The 11,470-nt window shown below is 48.8% G+C and overlaps 1 protein-coding gene across 2 annotated transcripts; it reads right to left on the bottom strand.

Moving 5' to 3' along the window:
- Positions 1 to 243: 243 nt before the first annotated feature.
- On the bottom strand, positions 244 to 11,470 carry LURAP1 (leucine rich adaptor protein 1). Of its 2 annotated transcripts, XR_009221810.1 has the most exons (3): positions 11,140 to 11,192; positions 3,168 to 3,225; positions 2,838 to 2,898 (listed from the first exon to the last, which is right to left on the bottom strand). XR_009221810.1 is itself a non-coding variant. In XM_058552305.1 (2 exons), the coding sequence occupies exons 1-2, from the start codon at positions 11,338 to 11,340 to the stop codon at positions 2,380 to 2,382; spliced, it is 720 nt and encodes a 239-aa protein (XP_058408288.1). In that variant the 5' UTR covers positions 11,341 to 11,470; the 3' UTR covers positions 244 to 2,379. The 2 variants fall into 2 exon arrangements, 1 of the variants encoding a protein (XP_058408288.1); XM_058552305.1 differs by lacking the exon at positions 3,168 to 3,225 and having other exon boundaries at positions 244 to 2,898; positions 11,140 to 11,470.

The following is an 11,470-nucleotide window of genomic DNA, read 5'->3' as shown; positions in this document are numbered from 1 at the left end:
CAGGAAGAAAACTGCTTTTGGTCCTTTCGGGCTTAGGTGGTATTGACTGGGTGGGGTGGGGGAACAGTCTGGCCAAGTGATGGCATTGTGGGCAGGCAGGCAAGAGATCTGCCTTCTCTGACCTGGGCACTGCCACGGATTTACAATGGGTGGCAGTGGGCAAGTCTGTGCCCTCTCTAGGCCGTCTGTCTAGCCTGTCTGTGCACTGAGGGGGTTGGTCTTCTGTAAGGCCATACCGGAGGTTCCATCCAGCTACCCCTGGCAATGGTACATAACAGCCACCAGAGGGCGGGCAACCTCTTCAGTTCAGAAGTTTGTAGACTAAATGAACAAATAAGCTTCAAAAGGAAGACAAGACTTCCAAGTGAGAGAGTAGTTTACCCAAGGGCACACTACAAAATGGCAATAGAGTAGGAAAAGTGTATTTGAATTCCCAGCCCAAGGGGAAGTCAGGAGCCCCAAGACCAGAAGGGGTGGTAAGGACACAGCTGGTGGGCAGTAGAGGAGAGGCTAAGAATATACTTTAGAGATTTCAGTCACTTTCAGGGGAGGGGAGGAGGAGAGACGGTCTTTAGGGGAGAGCCACACACTGAACGTATTGCCCCAAAAGGATTGGGGTGGGGGTTGTAGAACAAGACTTGAGGAGTTTCGGGGAAGTGGAGATGATCAACTTGGCCTCCTTCCCTTCCTCAGCATAGAATGAAAAGTAGAGAAACTGTAGGAGTTACTCTAGCATTTGGGGAAGACTCCTCCAGCTCAGGAGGGCACAGCAAACAGGCAAGGATTACCTGACATCCTTTTCTCTCCTTTTTGCCTTCCAGTAGTCTAGTTCCAGGGCCCAGGAAAGACAGGGACCAACAAATGGGCAGTTACCTGGGGTTCAACAGGTTAATCTCCAAGCATTCATTCTCTGACATCAGCCACAGCCCTCGTCCTCCCCCATCTCTGGGCCTGTTCCCTCCCTGTGCCCCAGGCTGGCAGATTCCCTGAATTCCTTCTTTGATATAATTCACTAGGGCCCTGAAACCCAGGACCAGAACCAGTCCCCTGCTCCCTCCTCAGGTCCCAGGAGTCTAGGGCTTGCTATAAGGGAGGAAGGAAAGCCGCCTTTCCCTCATCTCTCCCCACTCCCAGGATATGGGCCCTAGGACCAAAGAGCCTCTGTCTTTCCCTGCCACACCCCTCCATTGTATCCCAGACAAAGGGATTCCTTGTGTCCCAGCCTCCAGCAGGCATCCTTGTGACCAAAGGGTGGGAGGTCTGGGGCAGGGTGGGGGAAGGGGAACCACAGGATCAAAGAAGACACCTCCCCCCTTTGGAGATTCTGGTACACCTTCAGAGCTCTGAGAGAGACCTCCAGCTTCTCCTCCCTCTGGCTCCCATCAGCAATGAGGAGAGAAGGCTAGGGAACTCATCTGCATATAAAAGGCCTGAGGCCCAGTGGAAATGGAGAAGGTGGAGACACAAAGGCTGAACCTCCTGGCAGACAGATCTGGAGCTAGAATACAAGAATGTGGGCAACCCAGGGGCAGGGTAAGATGGACAAACTGACTTTTGAGAGCAATAGGTGGGCCCCTGCCAGTTCCCCTCCCTGCAAGCACAGATATAGGAGTGCTGGCACCAGACAGGGAGGTGGCCACAGAGGAAGTGAGACCCCCTAGGATAAAACGAGAACACTCTGTTTAAAAAGTAAGAATGTTTCTGACAAACATCTGAGAGTAAAACTCTCCTGCCAGGAGGAGTGGTATGTTTCCACTCACAAGAAGTAATGGTATGGAGAATAAACATACATGGTTTCACTTAGCAGCAGCGGCTAAGACACCCCTATATTGACTTATCACCACTAAAAGACTAGTACAGAGGAAAGGCCAATCCATTCTGGCAGGAAATGACATCACCCACCAGACAGGAAGGGATAGCTCTACCAACCCCAAAGGCTTCTGGGAGGGCCAATCCATGGAGGGTTGGCCCTGAATGTCCACGTCCCTCCGCAATCCTCCATCTTGGCCAAGAGGGGCCAAGACTCCTAGGCGTTGGGTAAGGTAATTACAATCCCACCTCTTCATCTCCTAGGGGTCCGAAATCCCTGAAATCCTTACCTAGTTGTGGGGGGGAAGGGGAAGAGATACCATCATATCAGAAGCCACAGGTCAAGCCTCTAGAGTCAATGTATCTATGGAAACAGCTCTAGAGACCCAATAATTGAAGGATAAAGACAGAGCCTCCCCAGGAACCAGAGGGATGGTGAGGCCCGGTGTCCATGGTAACTGATTTCAATGCAGCCTCTTCCCAGTCCCAGATTGAGGGAGAATAAATTTTGATGGAGACCAGGACCTAGTGATGAAAGAGCCATAGGAATACAAAAGGATGGAAAAGTTGTTACAGGAAGGTCACATCATCCTGGCACTGCCCCCAGTACCAGTGGGCCTCAAAGCCCAGCTTGGCACTCTCATCCTCTGGTAGCTCAGGAGGTACACCCTGGAGCCCCTCCCCTGGGGGCTTCCACACAGCCCTCAAGTTCCCTAGTCTGGTGGCTGTCAGATCCACCTCAGTCCTAGCCCTCTCCCCAGGTATAACCTTTGCCCGGTCCATCTCAGCACGGGGAGCCCCAGGGGGGCCCTGTTCATCCAGCTCACTGGGGGCCACCGTGTCCAGGAAGCTGCCGATGGAGACACTATCTAGCCGGTCGGTGGAGCCGGTGTCTGGCAGGCTGTCCCAGCTGCCTCGCCTTGAGCGGCCTGGGCTCCCGCCTGTCAGGCTATATTGGCTGCTGGTGAGGCTGCTGCAGTGGCTGGTCAACGTGCCTCGCTCCTCCAACAGCCAGCGCACCGCCTCGATGCCCTCGTTCAAGGTCACCAGCTGCTGCAGGATCTTTACGTCGATGGATCGCAGGTAAGCCTGGGGGAGTGGGAGAAGGAATCAGTCCCAGGTTCTGGGCCATAGGTTTCCCCAATGTTTCCGGAGGCCCTATCTTGTGGTCCACCCAACTATGCTTCACCTTGAAGGAGCGTGGAAATAGAATGGTTTGGAGTGTGAGCTTTAGAAGCAGACAGATTGCTGTGTAAAATCTCAGCTCTACCACTCATTAGCTATATAACTGTGGGCAACCTTCTTATCTTCTTTGAGCCTCGGTTTCCTTGTTTGTAAAATAGGGCGAAATCACTCACCTCACAGGGTGGCTGTGAGAATTCTGAGATGCTTTCTATTAAGTAGTCAGCACAGTGCCTGGCACAGAGTAAGGTCTCAGTAAATGTGAAGTACTGTGTTAAAATCTGATCCTACTGAGTTTTGAACTTCATAGTTAGGGTATTAACTATTGAACTGGTTCAGATTCACCAGCAAGACTTAGAAACGTTTAGCCAAATAGACTGATGGGGGCCATGTGTTAACTGGGAAGTAGACTGGGCCAAAACGAGGCAGGAGCTGGAGGATATAGAGTTAACCTGGTCCCCCAGTCCCTTCAGGGTGTTGGTGGCAGTTGTTGAGGGAGGGAGGGGTTGGCTAGAGCTTCGAAGGGTCAGAACCCCGCTGGCTGGGGGCTTCAGGGCTTCCCTCCACCACACAGCAGTCTCCCCGTCTGTACTGGGAGTAAGTCTGACTTACTGGGTAATCTCTAGGGTCTCCTTCAGCTCAGATGCACTGAGTTATCTTCCCCAAGCACAAGTCTGAACCTGTCCCTCCCCCGCTCAAGAGCCTTTATGAGCTTTGCACTGCGCTTAGAGAACAAAATCTCAACACTTCAGCAGCTGGCATTCCAAAGCCTGTCATAATGCGGCTCTTGTCCATCGCTCTAGCTTCACCTCCAGCACACTTCCCTGGGGACCCCAAGTCCTGCCACACATGACTTTTTAAATTTCGTTTTATTTAGTTTTATTTTTAATCAAAGTAATAGATGATTCAAGAGGCAAACACTTCTGCAAGATTTATTATGAAAAGAAACAGTTCCCCCATCCTAGTTCTAAATCCCACCTTCCAGAGACAACTACCATTAATTTTTTAGCTGTTTATTTTGGTACTTACCTTCTCATCTCCAAATAACACACTACTTCTTGATTTTTAAGTTTTAGGTGTTTTCTGTTGACTTCCCACACAATAGAAAGTTAAGGATTTAACTCTTTCATCCTACCCCCCACTCCTATGCCATACAGACACCCTTCCCATCTCCCCACATTCCCAATATATGCAATAAAATTAATTATTCAGTATTTACCTTATTAGAATTCGGAAATGCTATTCACAGCTAAGCCATGTGGTTTACTATGGTTACTTACAACTTTATGTTTTCCCTAGAATAAGAATTATTATTATTATTTTCCTTAGTTTGCTACATGGTTATTAGTAAGTCATCCCCAAACTCTCTCCCAATTGTCTGAATTTCCCTCTCAAGGCTTTCTTTTTTTTTTTTTGTGAGGAAGATCAGCCCTGAGCTAACATCCATGCTAATCCTCCTCTTTTTGCTGAGGAAGACCGGCTCTGAGCTAACATCTATTGCCAGTCCTCCTCCTTTTTTTTTCCCCAAAGCCCCAGTACATGGTTGTATGTCATAGTTGCACATTCTTCCAGTTGCTGCACATGGGGCGCGGCCCTAGCATGGCTGGACAAGGGGCGCGCCAGACGCGCCCGGGATCCGAACCCAGGCCACCAGCAGCGGAGTGTGCGCACTTAACCACCAAGCCACGGGGCCGGCCCTCTCTCAAGGCTTTCAAACACATCATATATCCTGTCTATTCTACCTTCTTAGAGGCAGCTCTTTAGGAGGCTTCTGATCTGCTCCAATCTGTCCCTGCTGCACAACTGTCCTCCAGGGATCTCCCTTCACTACTACCTTGGGGATTCCCTTTATCTCTTTCCTGAGTTGGATCCTGTTTCCTGGATCCCATGTCTTCTTTCTTGATTTACTCCTTCATTTGTGTGTGTGGTGCTTTTCCTCCAAATAGCGTCCTGAGGAAGGCTGCATAGGAAGTATACTTGTTGAAGCTTTGCATGTTTTAAAATGTTGTTATTCTCTCCTCACACTGTTCATGGCTTGGCTGGGTATAGAATTCTAGGTTGAAAATAATTTTTCCTCAGCATTTAAGTAAGGCACTGTTCATTGTCTTCTAATTTTCAGTGTTATACTTAAAAAGTTTGATGCCATTCTTATTCCTGATCCTTTTTACGTAACCATCTTTTCACTCCTTCTAGATGGTTTTAGGATCTTCTCTTTGTTCCCAATGTTCTAAACTATCACAGTAATTTGCCACAGTGTAGGTCTATTTTCATCCATTGAATCAGCCACTTGTTGGGCCCTTTTAATCTGGAAACTCATGTCTTTCAGTTCTGAGAGATTTAATTATTTCTCTTTTTTTTGGTGGTAGGGGGATTTGCCCTGAGCTAACATCTCTTGCCAATCTTCCTCTCTCTTTTTTTTACCCCTCCCCAAAGCCCTAGTACATAGTTGTATATTCTAGTTGTAAGTCCTTCTAGTTCTTCTATGTGAGCCACCAGCACAGCATGGCAACTGACAGGTAAGTGGTGTGGTTCCACACCCGGGAACCGAACCCAGGCTACCGAAGCGGAGTGTGCCAAACTTAACCACTAAGCCATCAGGGCTGACTCTAATTATTTCTTTGACGACTGTTTTTCCTTCACTATTTTTCTGTTCTTTCTGGAAATCCTATTATTTGGATAGAGGGCATCCTGGACTGATCCTCTTTTTTTTTTTTTCTCTTCCAACCCTCTATATTTGTTCTAGTTTCTGAAATATTTCAATATTATCAACCCTTCTACTGAGGTTTTCATTTTTTCCTATCATGTTTTTATTTCAAAGACTTGTTTCTAATTCTGTTTTCCTTTTTATATCTTACAGTTTTTGTTCATGGCTGTAATATTATCTCTTACCTCTTTAAGGATATAATTAATGATTTTTATAAGTTCTCATCTCCCTGTATTATCTCCACTTCATTCAAGTTGCTTTAATCTGTTTGTTTAGGTCTATATAGTTAGAAGGTCTCAGGAGACGTCTTACGATCTTCAGGGGCTGCTTACATTTCAGAACAGTCTCCAAAGAGCTGACAGTGGACTCTGTGCATGTGTGAGGCCTGCCAGCTCTGAGCCTCACTGAGGGTTATCTGGCTGGGCTGTTTGATTGGGTAAGGCCTGAAGTCAGTGTCTTTTGTGTTTTATTTCTCTTGGGTTCATCATCCTCACCACATTATACCCATTTAGAGAGTATAATGTAAGCAAAGCTGCCAATATTCTGGGAGCCAAGTAGGGGGAAAGGCTGGGAGGAGTATTTCATAACCTTTAGTACATTTTTATTTAATCCCTCTTGCCCTCAACTTTGCTTGGTGTCTCCCACTCTGAAGACCTTTGGTTCTATTTTTTGGTAATATATATCACTTGATAAATGTTTATTGAATTATTCAGGAAACAACTGCTTTACTCACATCTACAATGATAAACCAGAATAAGACCAAGTATTTTTACACTGAGAAAAATATAGCACTGGAATTAAACAGACCTGGATTCAAATTCCAGTTTTGCCATTAATGAGTCATATGAAACTGGATTCTTTTCCCCCTTTAAACCTTCATTTCTTCATTGTAAAATGAGGATACTATCTAATTTAAAGGCTTATTTTAAGAAATGGAAGGAATATATTGTCAGGCAGTATGCTATGCATGTTAGGTATTAGTCAACCAATAAACGGTACTATTTGGCTTTCCATATTACCATGGTTAACTTATTTACTATGGCATAAGCACAGAACAAAATTTTGCACCTGAAATTATTCATGTTTTTGGAAGAATATCACAACTCTAATTCAATTAAACAAATGATAATTGGGTACCTGGATTTTCTAATAATTACAAAGACAGTGGAGAAACTGTCCCTGCTTAACAGAAGCTTACAGCTTCAATAAGGAGATGTGGACATAAAGAACTGAAATACCACAGACTATACAGACTATTAATGACATATGATAAAAGAGACTATCTTCAACTACTTCATACTGGAGACAAATATATTAACAGTGAAACCAACAGTCCTAGTCCTGACCAAACTAAATGTATTACACAAACTTCTCACACTAAACATGCTTCTCCTGCTATGCTTTCCCCTTTCCCCTCCTCTCTGCCCCTTCCCCCCTTCCTTCTGTTCTATTCTTTCCCAAACGTACATCTCCAGTCTTCTGCTGGGATAAAGGAGTGGCTGGCACCTGGTCGCCCAGTTAGGGAGGGGATCTCAGAGTATGATTCTTAAACAGATATTCACCGACCCTCTTGTTTTCAGCTCCACTGGCACCCTCAATTCCAGAAATATGTGGTGCTTCCAACTCCTGAGAACTTTGAGGGTTTCCGTAGTGCAAAATGGGTTGCTTTTCAGGTTTCCTCACTACTGGCTAGGAATTCAGCTTTTTTCAGGTCTCCTAAATTAATTACCACTCTTCCTTCTTCTGTTCAGCTTCCAAAACTTTGTTCCTATCATCTTCTCCCCGTTCTTGTTGTCATAATGGCTTCATGGCTTTTAAAATAATCCTCCTACTGGTTTTTTAGTGGAGTTTCAGGAGGGAATGAAGGTAAATGCATGTGTTCAACCTGCCATCTTGAACTGGAATTCCCACTGACTTTATTCATTCTTCAAGGCCCAAATCAAATGTCACCTCCTCTAGGAAGTCTTCCCTGCCCTTCCTCAAGATGGAATTAATCCATTCAGTCATGGAACAATATTGAGCGTTTCTTATAGGCATAGCATTCTGTTAGATAAAAGAAGAAAAGACACCATTTCTTGCCCTCAGAGTTCACAGTCTAGTGGGTAAGATAAGACAATGACCCAAGCACTTAAAGTACAACACAGCAAATGAAGGGGAAACAATTGCAGCACAGAGGACTGTGGATACCTAGAGGGCCAAAATTCAACGAGGGCAGTAAGGAAATGCTTCCTGGAATAAGGGACATGAGTGGAGACTTGAAGGTTAAGTAGGACTTAGCCAGACAAAGTGGTGGGGAGAGGCATTCCAACCAGAAGAAACAGAATGTGTCTCCTCCAATTCAAAATGGCCTTTCCAGAGCCCAAATCTGACCATGTCACTCTATAATGAAGATTGTTCCAGGAAGCCCTCCCTGGGTTCCAGCAGCACTTATCATCCTGTACTAGAGTTATTAGTTGTTATCCCTCCTTCCTGAACCCAGACTGTGAGCTCCCCGAGAGCAAGTCCTGCCCAGTTCACTTATGGTGTTGAGCCTAGGACTGGGCAGGTCGGATTCAGCTCTGGGATGCTCCTGCCTTTACTATCTTTGGGCCCTCTGCTGGTTCCAGGGTTCAGGGGTTGGGTTTTACCATGTTGGTGGGAACAAATCTGAGGACTAGATTCTATAGTCCTGTGACAGTGGGATTCCCTGACTGTGACAGCATCACTCCCCAGAATAGAAGCAAGCAAAGCTTTCTTGCCAGAAAAAGAAACACTCATTTCACACCATCTCTTTGGAAACGGGATAAACAGCTCAGGAGAGATGCAGCCTCAGAGGCCACTCCAACCCAATTCTCTTCCCAGGGGGATTCAGGTTGCTCACTCCTCCCCTTAACATGTCCACATCAGACTCTCTGCCCAGCCCTGAGGTCACAAGCATGGCTCCCACATCACTCAATCCAAATCAGGCCCTGAGGTAAAAGCCCAGAGATCCTCCCAGCCCTAGTTCCCTGGTCGTGGATTGAGATGCCCAGACTATTGTTACTAAGAAGGCTTTTAGAGACCATCTGGCCCCATAATCCCCTGACCCGCATCCCCCAAGAAGCACCAAAACTGAGGCCAAGAGAGTCAGGGCCCTGCTCAAGATCACAAAATGATTCAGGAGCAGAGCCAGGACTTGAACCCAAGCCTTCCCCCTCCTTGCCTAAAGCTTTTCCTCAAACTGCTCTGTGGGGGCTGGTTGTCATAGCAGCAGTTTTTGGGTGGGAGGATTAAGTAGCCAGAGGTTGCCATTGTTTCCACTCCCCATATATTTCAGAGTCTGGCTGGTTCACTAGACCTTTGAGTAGGGGAGGGAAGCAGCAGGGAAGAGGCTAGAGGCAGGGATGACCTTGGCCTCAAGGGCAGGCCTGCCCCCTCCCTGCAGGAGAGGGACAGCTGAAGGACAGGACTTAGAGGGCTTGGGCCGGTTCTGCCACAAGCGGCTCCAAGGGAAACCTCCTGGCCCACCCCTTGTCCTCCCCAGGAGCAACCCAGTGGGCAGGGCAGAGCGCAAAGAGATCAATGACATCCTGGCCCAAGGAGGGAGATAGGAATGGGGCAGGGATCCTTGGGGCACATAAGAAGCCCGACCCTGTTCTAGCCCCTAGAAGGCTCTCTCCCTCATGCCCTTCATGGACAGCCCAGGGCTCCAGGCCAGGCTGAGTCAAGAATGCGGAGAGACCTAATCAGGGCCCCAGGCCAGGCTGGGTCAAGAATGCAGAGAGATCTAATCAGAAGTTAAATGTACTAGGTTAAAGTTTACAAACAGGTGATCTCCACCAAAGGCAGGAAAGAGTTAGAGCCCAGGCCCAGCTCCTCCACTGGCTGCCTGTGGGAACTCAAGCAAGCCCCTTAACACTCGCCAGCATGTTCCATCTGTGAGACGGGGAATATGAGGACTGCTTTTCTCACCTCAATGACATAAAATGTGTTTTAAGTGTCTGGTACAAAGCAGCAGGTCTCAATGGGAAAGATGCAAAGTGTAGGCAGATCATCTGGGTGCAAAGCCTAGCTCTGCTTTTTACTTTTTATATGACCTTGGGCAGTTACCATCCTCTCTGTGCCTCAGTTTCTTCATCTATAAAGTATCACTTACCCAATAGGTTGCTGTGAGGATTAAAAGAACATCTTGTCAAGTGCTCAGCATGATGCCTGGCACATGCACTTGGTAAAAGTTAGTTTCCAAAGCAAGACACTCTAGATAGGCTCTTTCTAGGCCTTCAGCTAAAAGTACAATGAGGCAAAGCCAGGCCCCTCCCTGGGTGGACACAGTCACAGCCCCGCTCTGGAGAATTTGGCACTTATCTCCAACCTTCAAGGCCAAGTGCACACATGGCATTCAAATCCTTCCCCCAAGGAACCTTCCCTGATTGCTCTGCCCACAAGGCTCTCTCCAGCCTCTCAAGCTGTCTGGGACCCCATGACCTCCCCCCACCCACCCCTGCTGCTCCCTCACAGCTCAGCCTGGCACAGAGCTGGGCACACAGTGGGGCTCCAGGAAGATCTATTGGCTGACACACTCACTGTGGGCTCCTGGTTCTGGGCCAGAAAGTGGCTGGCAATTCCTCAGTTCCCCAGAACTGGCTGCAAAGTGGTGGCAGATGTAAATCAGCCCCTTCACCGGAACCAGGGCCCTAGGGAGCCTGGGGGGGCCCCAAGTGCCCTTTTGGCTCTGAATCTAGACCAGCAGCAACAGGGAAGGGGGAGGGTGCCTGTTTCCTCCTCTTCTCCCCAAGGAGGTACAGACGAGATCCAAATATCCAGTGTACCTGGGGAGCTGGGGGGAAGAGACTGAGTCAGTGACCGGGCCAACACTGATGGTGCTGTTGCTCTGTCTGCTAAGGTTCCAGGAACTTTCAAATACTTTAAGTGGGTGTGGGGGGATGTTGGGGAGAGAGGATGTTTTTGGTGGCCCCAGTCCAGGCAGTTTTCACCCAAATCCCTTCTGTGCTGAATCTTGTGTGAATACCGGGGCCTCAGAGGAACAAACCCTGGGCCCAATTTGCAGGAGGAGAAAAAACTGGTTGCCCTGTAATGGTGGCTGGGGGATAGGCAGCCCGGTAGTGAGGGGTAGGGGGGAGATTTGTGCTGTGCTAGGTTCTCAGGGCGTCCCAGTTCTCACCTCTCTCCTCCCAATTATTTGGCAGGAAAAACTTCCAAAAACCTGTGCCTCCCACCCCAGGTCCTCAGGACCCATCAATACCCCACTCATCCTTGGGGTGAGGGTGAGGGGTGGGAGTGGGGGTGCGGGGGTCTGTAATTAATGGACCCCAGGGTGTAAGGATTGATCAGGGAGGGATCCTGAGGAGTCAGGTGGGGAATTTTAACTCTCTCCTCTCCAGCCCAACTCTGGGGGCGTGAGTCCGTCCCTTCCGGTCCTATGTGGGGGGGGCTCCGTCCCTCTGGCAGGTGCAGCCCACACTCACCAGCTCCATCCTCAGCGCCACGATCTTGTCCCCCAGGCTGTGGCCCGTCCTCGGCGCCCCCGGGAGCATCAGGGCGCCAGAGGTTCCCGGTTCCCACTCGCCTCGCTGCAGCCCGCGGAGCAGCCCTTCAGGGGTCTTTCTGCCCACCTTGCCCTCCACGTCTCGCAGGTCAGGCGTCTGGGACTCCGCAGTCCCCTCCATGCGGGCCTAAGCCTGAACAGGGCTTGGGCGGCCAGACGCCGGGATCCCGCTCCCGGGGGTCCTCCTTTCTCCGCTGCTAATGCGGAGCGGAACCGGTGGGTCCCCGCCCGCGCCGCGTAGGGGCGGGAGG

Source organism: Diceros bicornis, chromosome 13, assembly GCF_020826845.1.
Source record: "Diceros bicornis minor isolate mBicDic1 chromosome 13, mDicBic1.mat.cur, whole genome shotgun sequence".
Taxonomy (NCBI): Eukaryota; Metazoa; Chordata; class Mammalia; order Perissodactyla; family Rhinocerotidae; genus Diceros; species Diceros bicornis.
This window is presented reverse-complemented; position numbering and strand designations above follow the sequence as displayed.

Excerpts from the sequence above, each read along its gene's own strand:
- LURAP1 (XM_058552305.1), bottom strand. The coding sequence starts at position 11,340 with ATGGAGGGGACTGCGGAGTCCCAGACGCCTGACCTGCGAGACGTGGAG. Across the intron at positions 2,899-11,139 it reads TGGCGCTGAGGATGGAGCTG|GCTTACCTGCGATCCATCGA; the intron begins GTGAGTGTGGGC and ends CCACTCCCCCAG.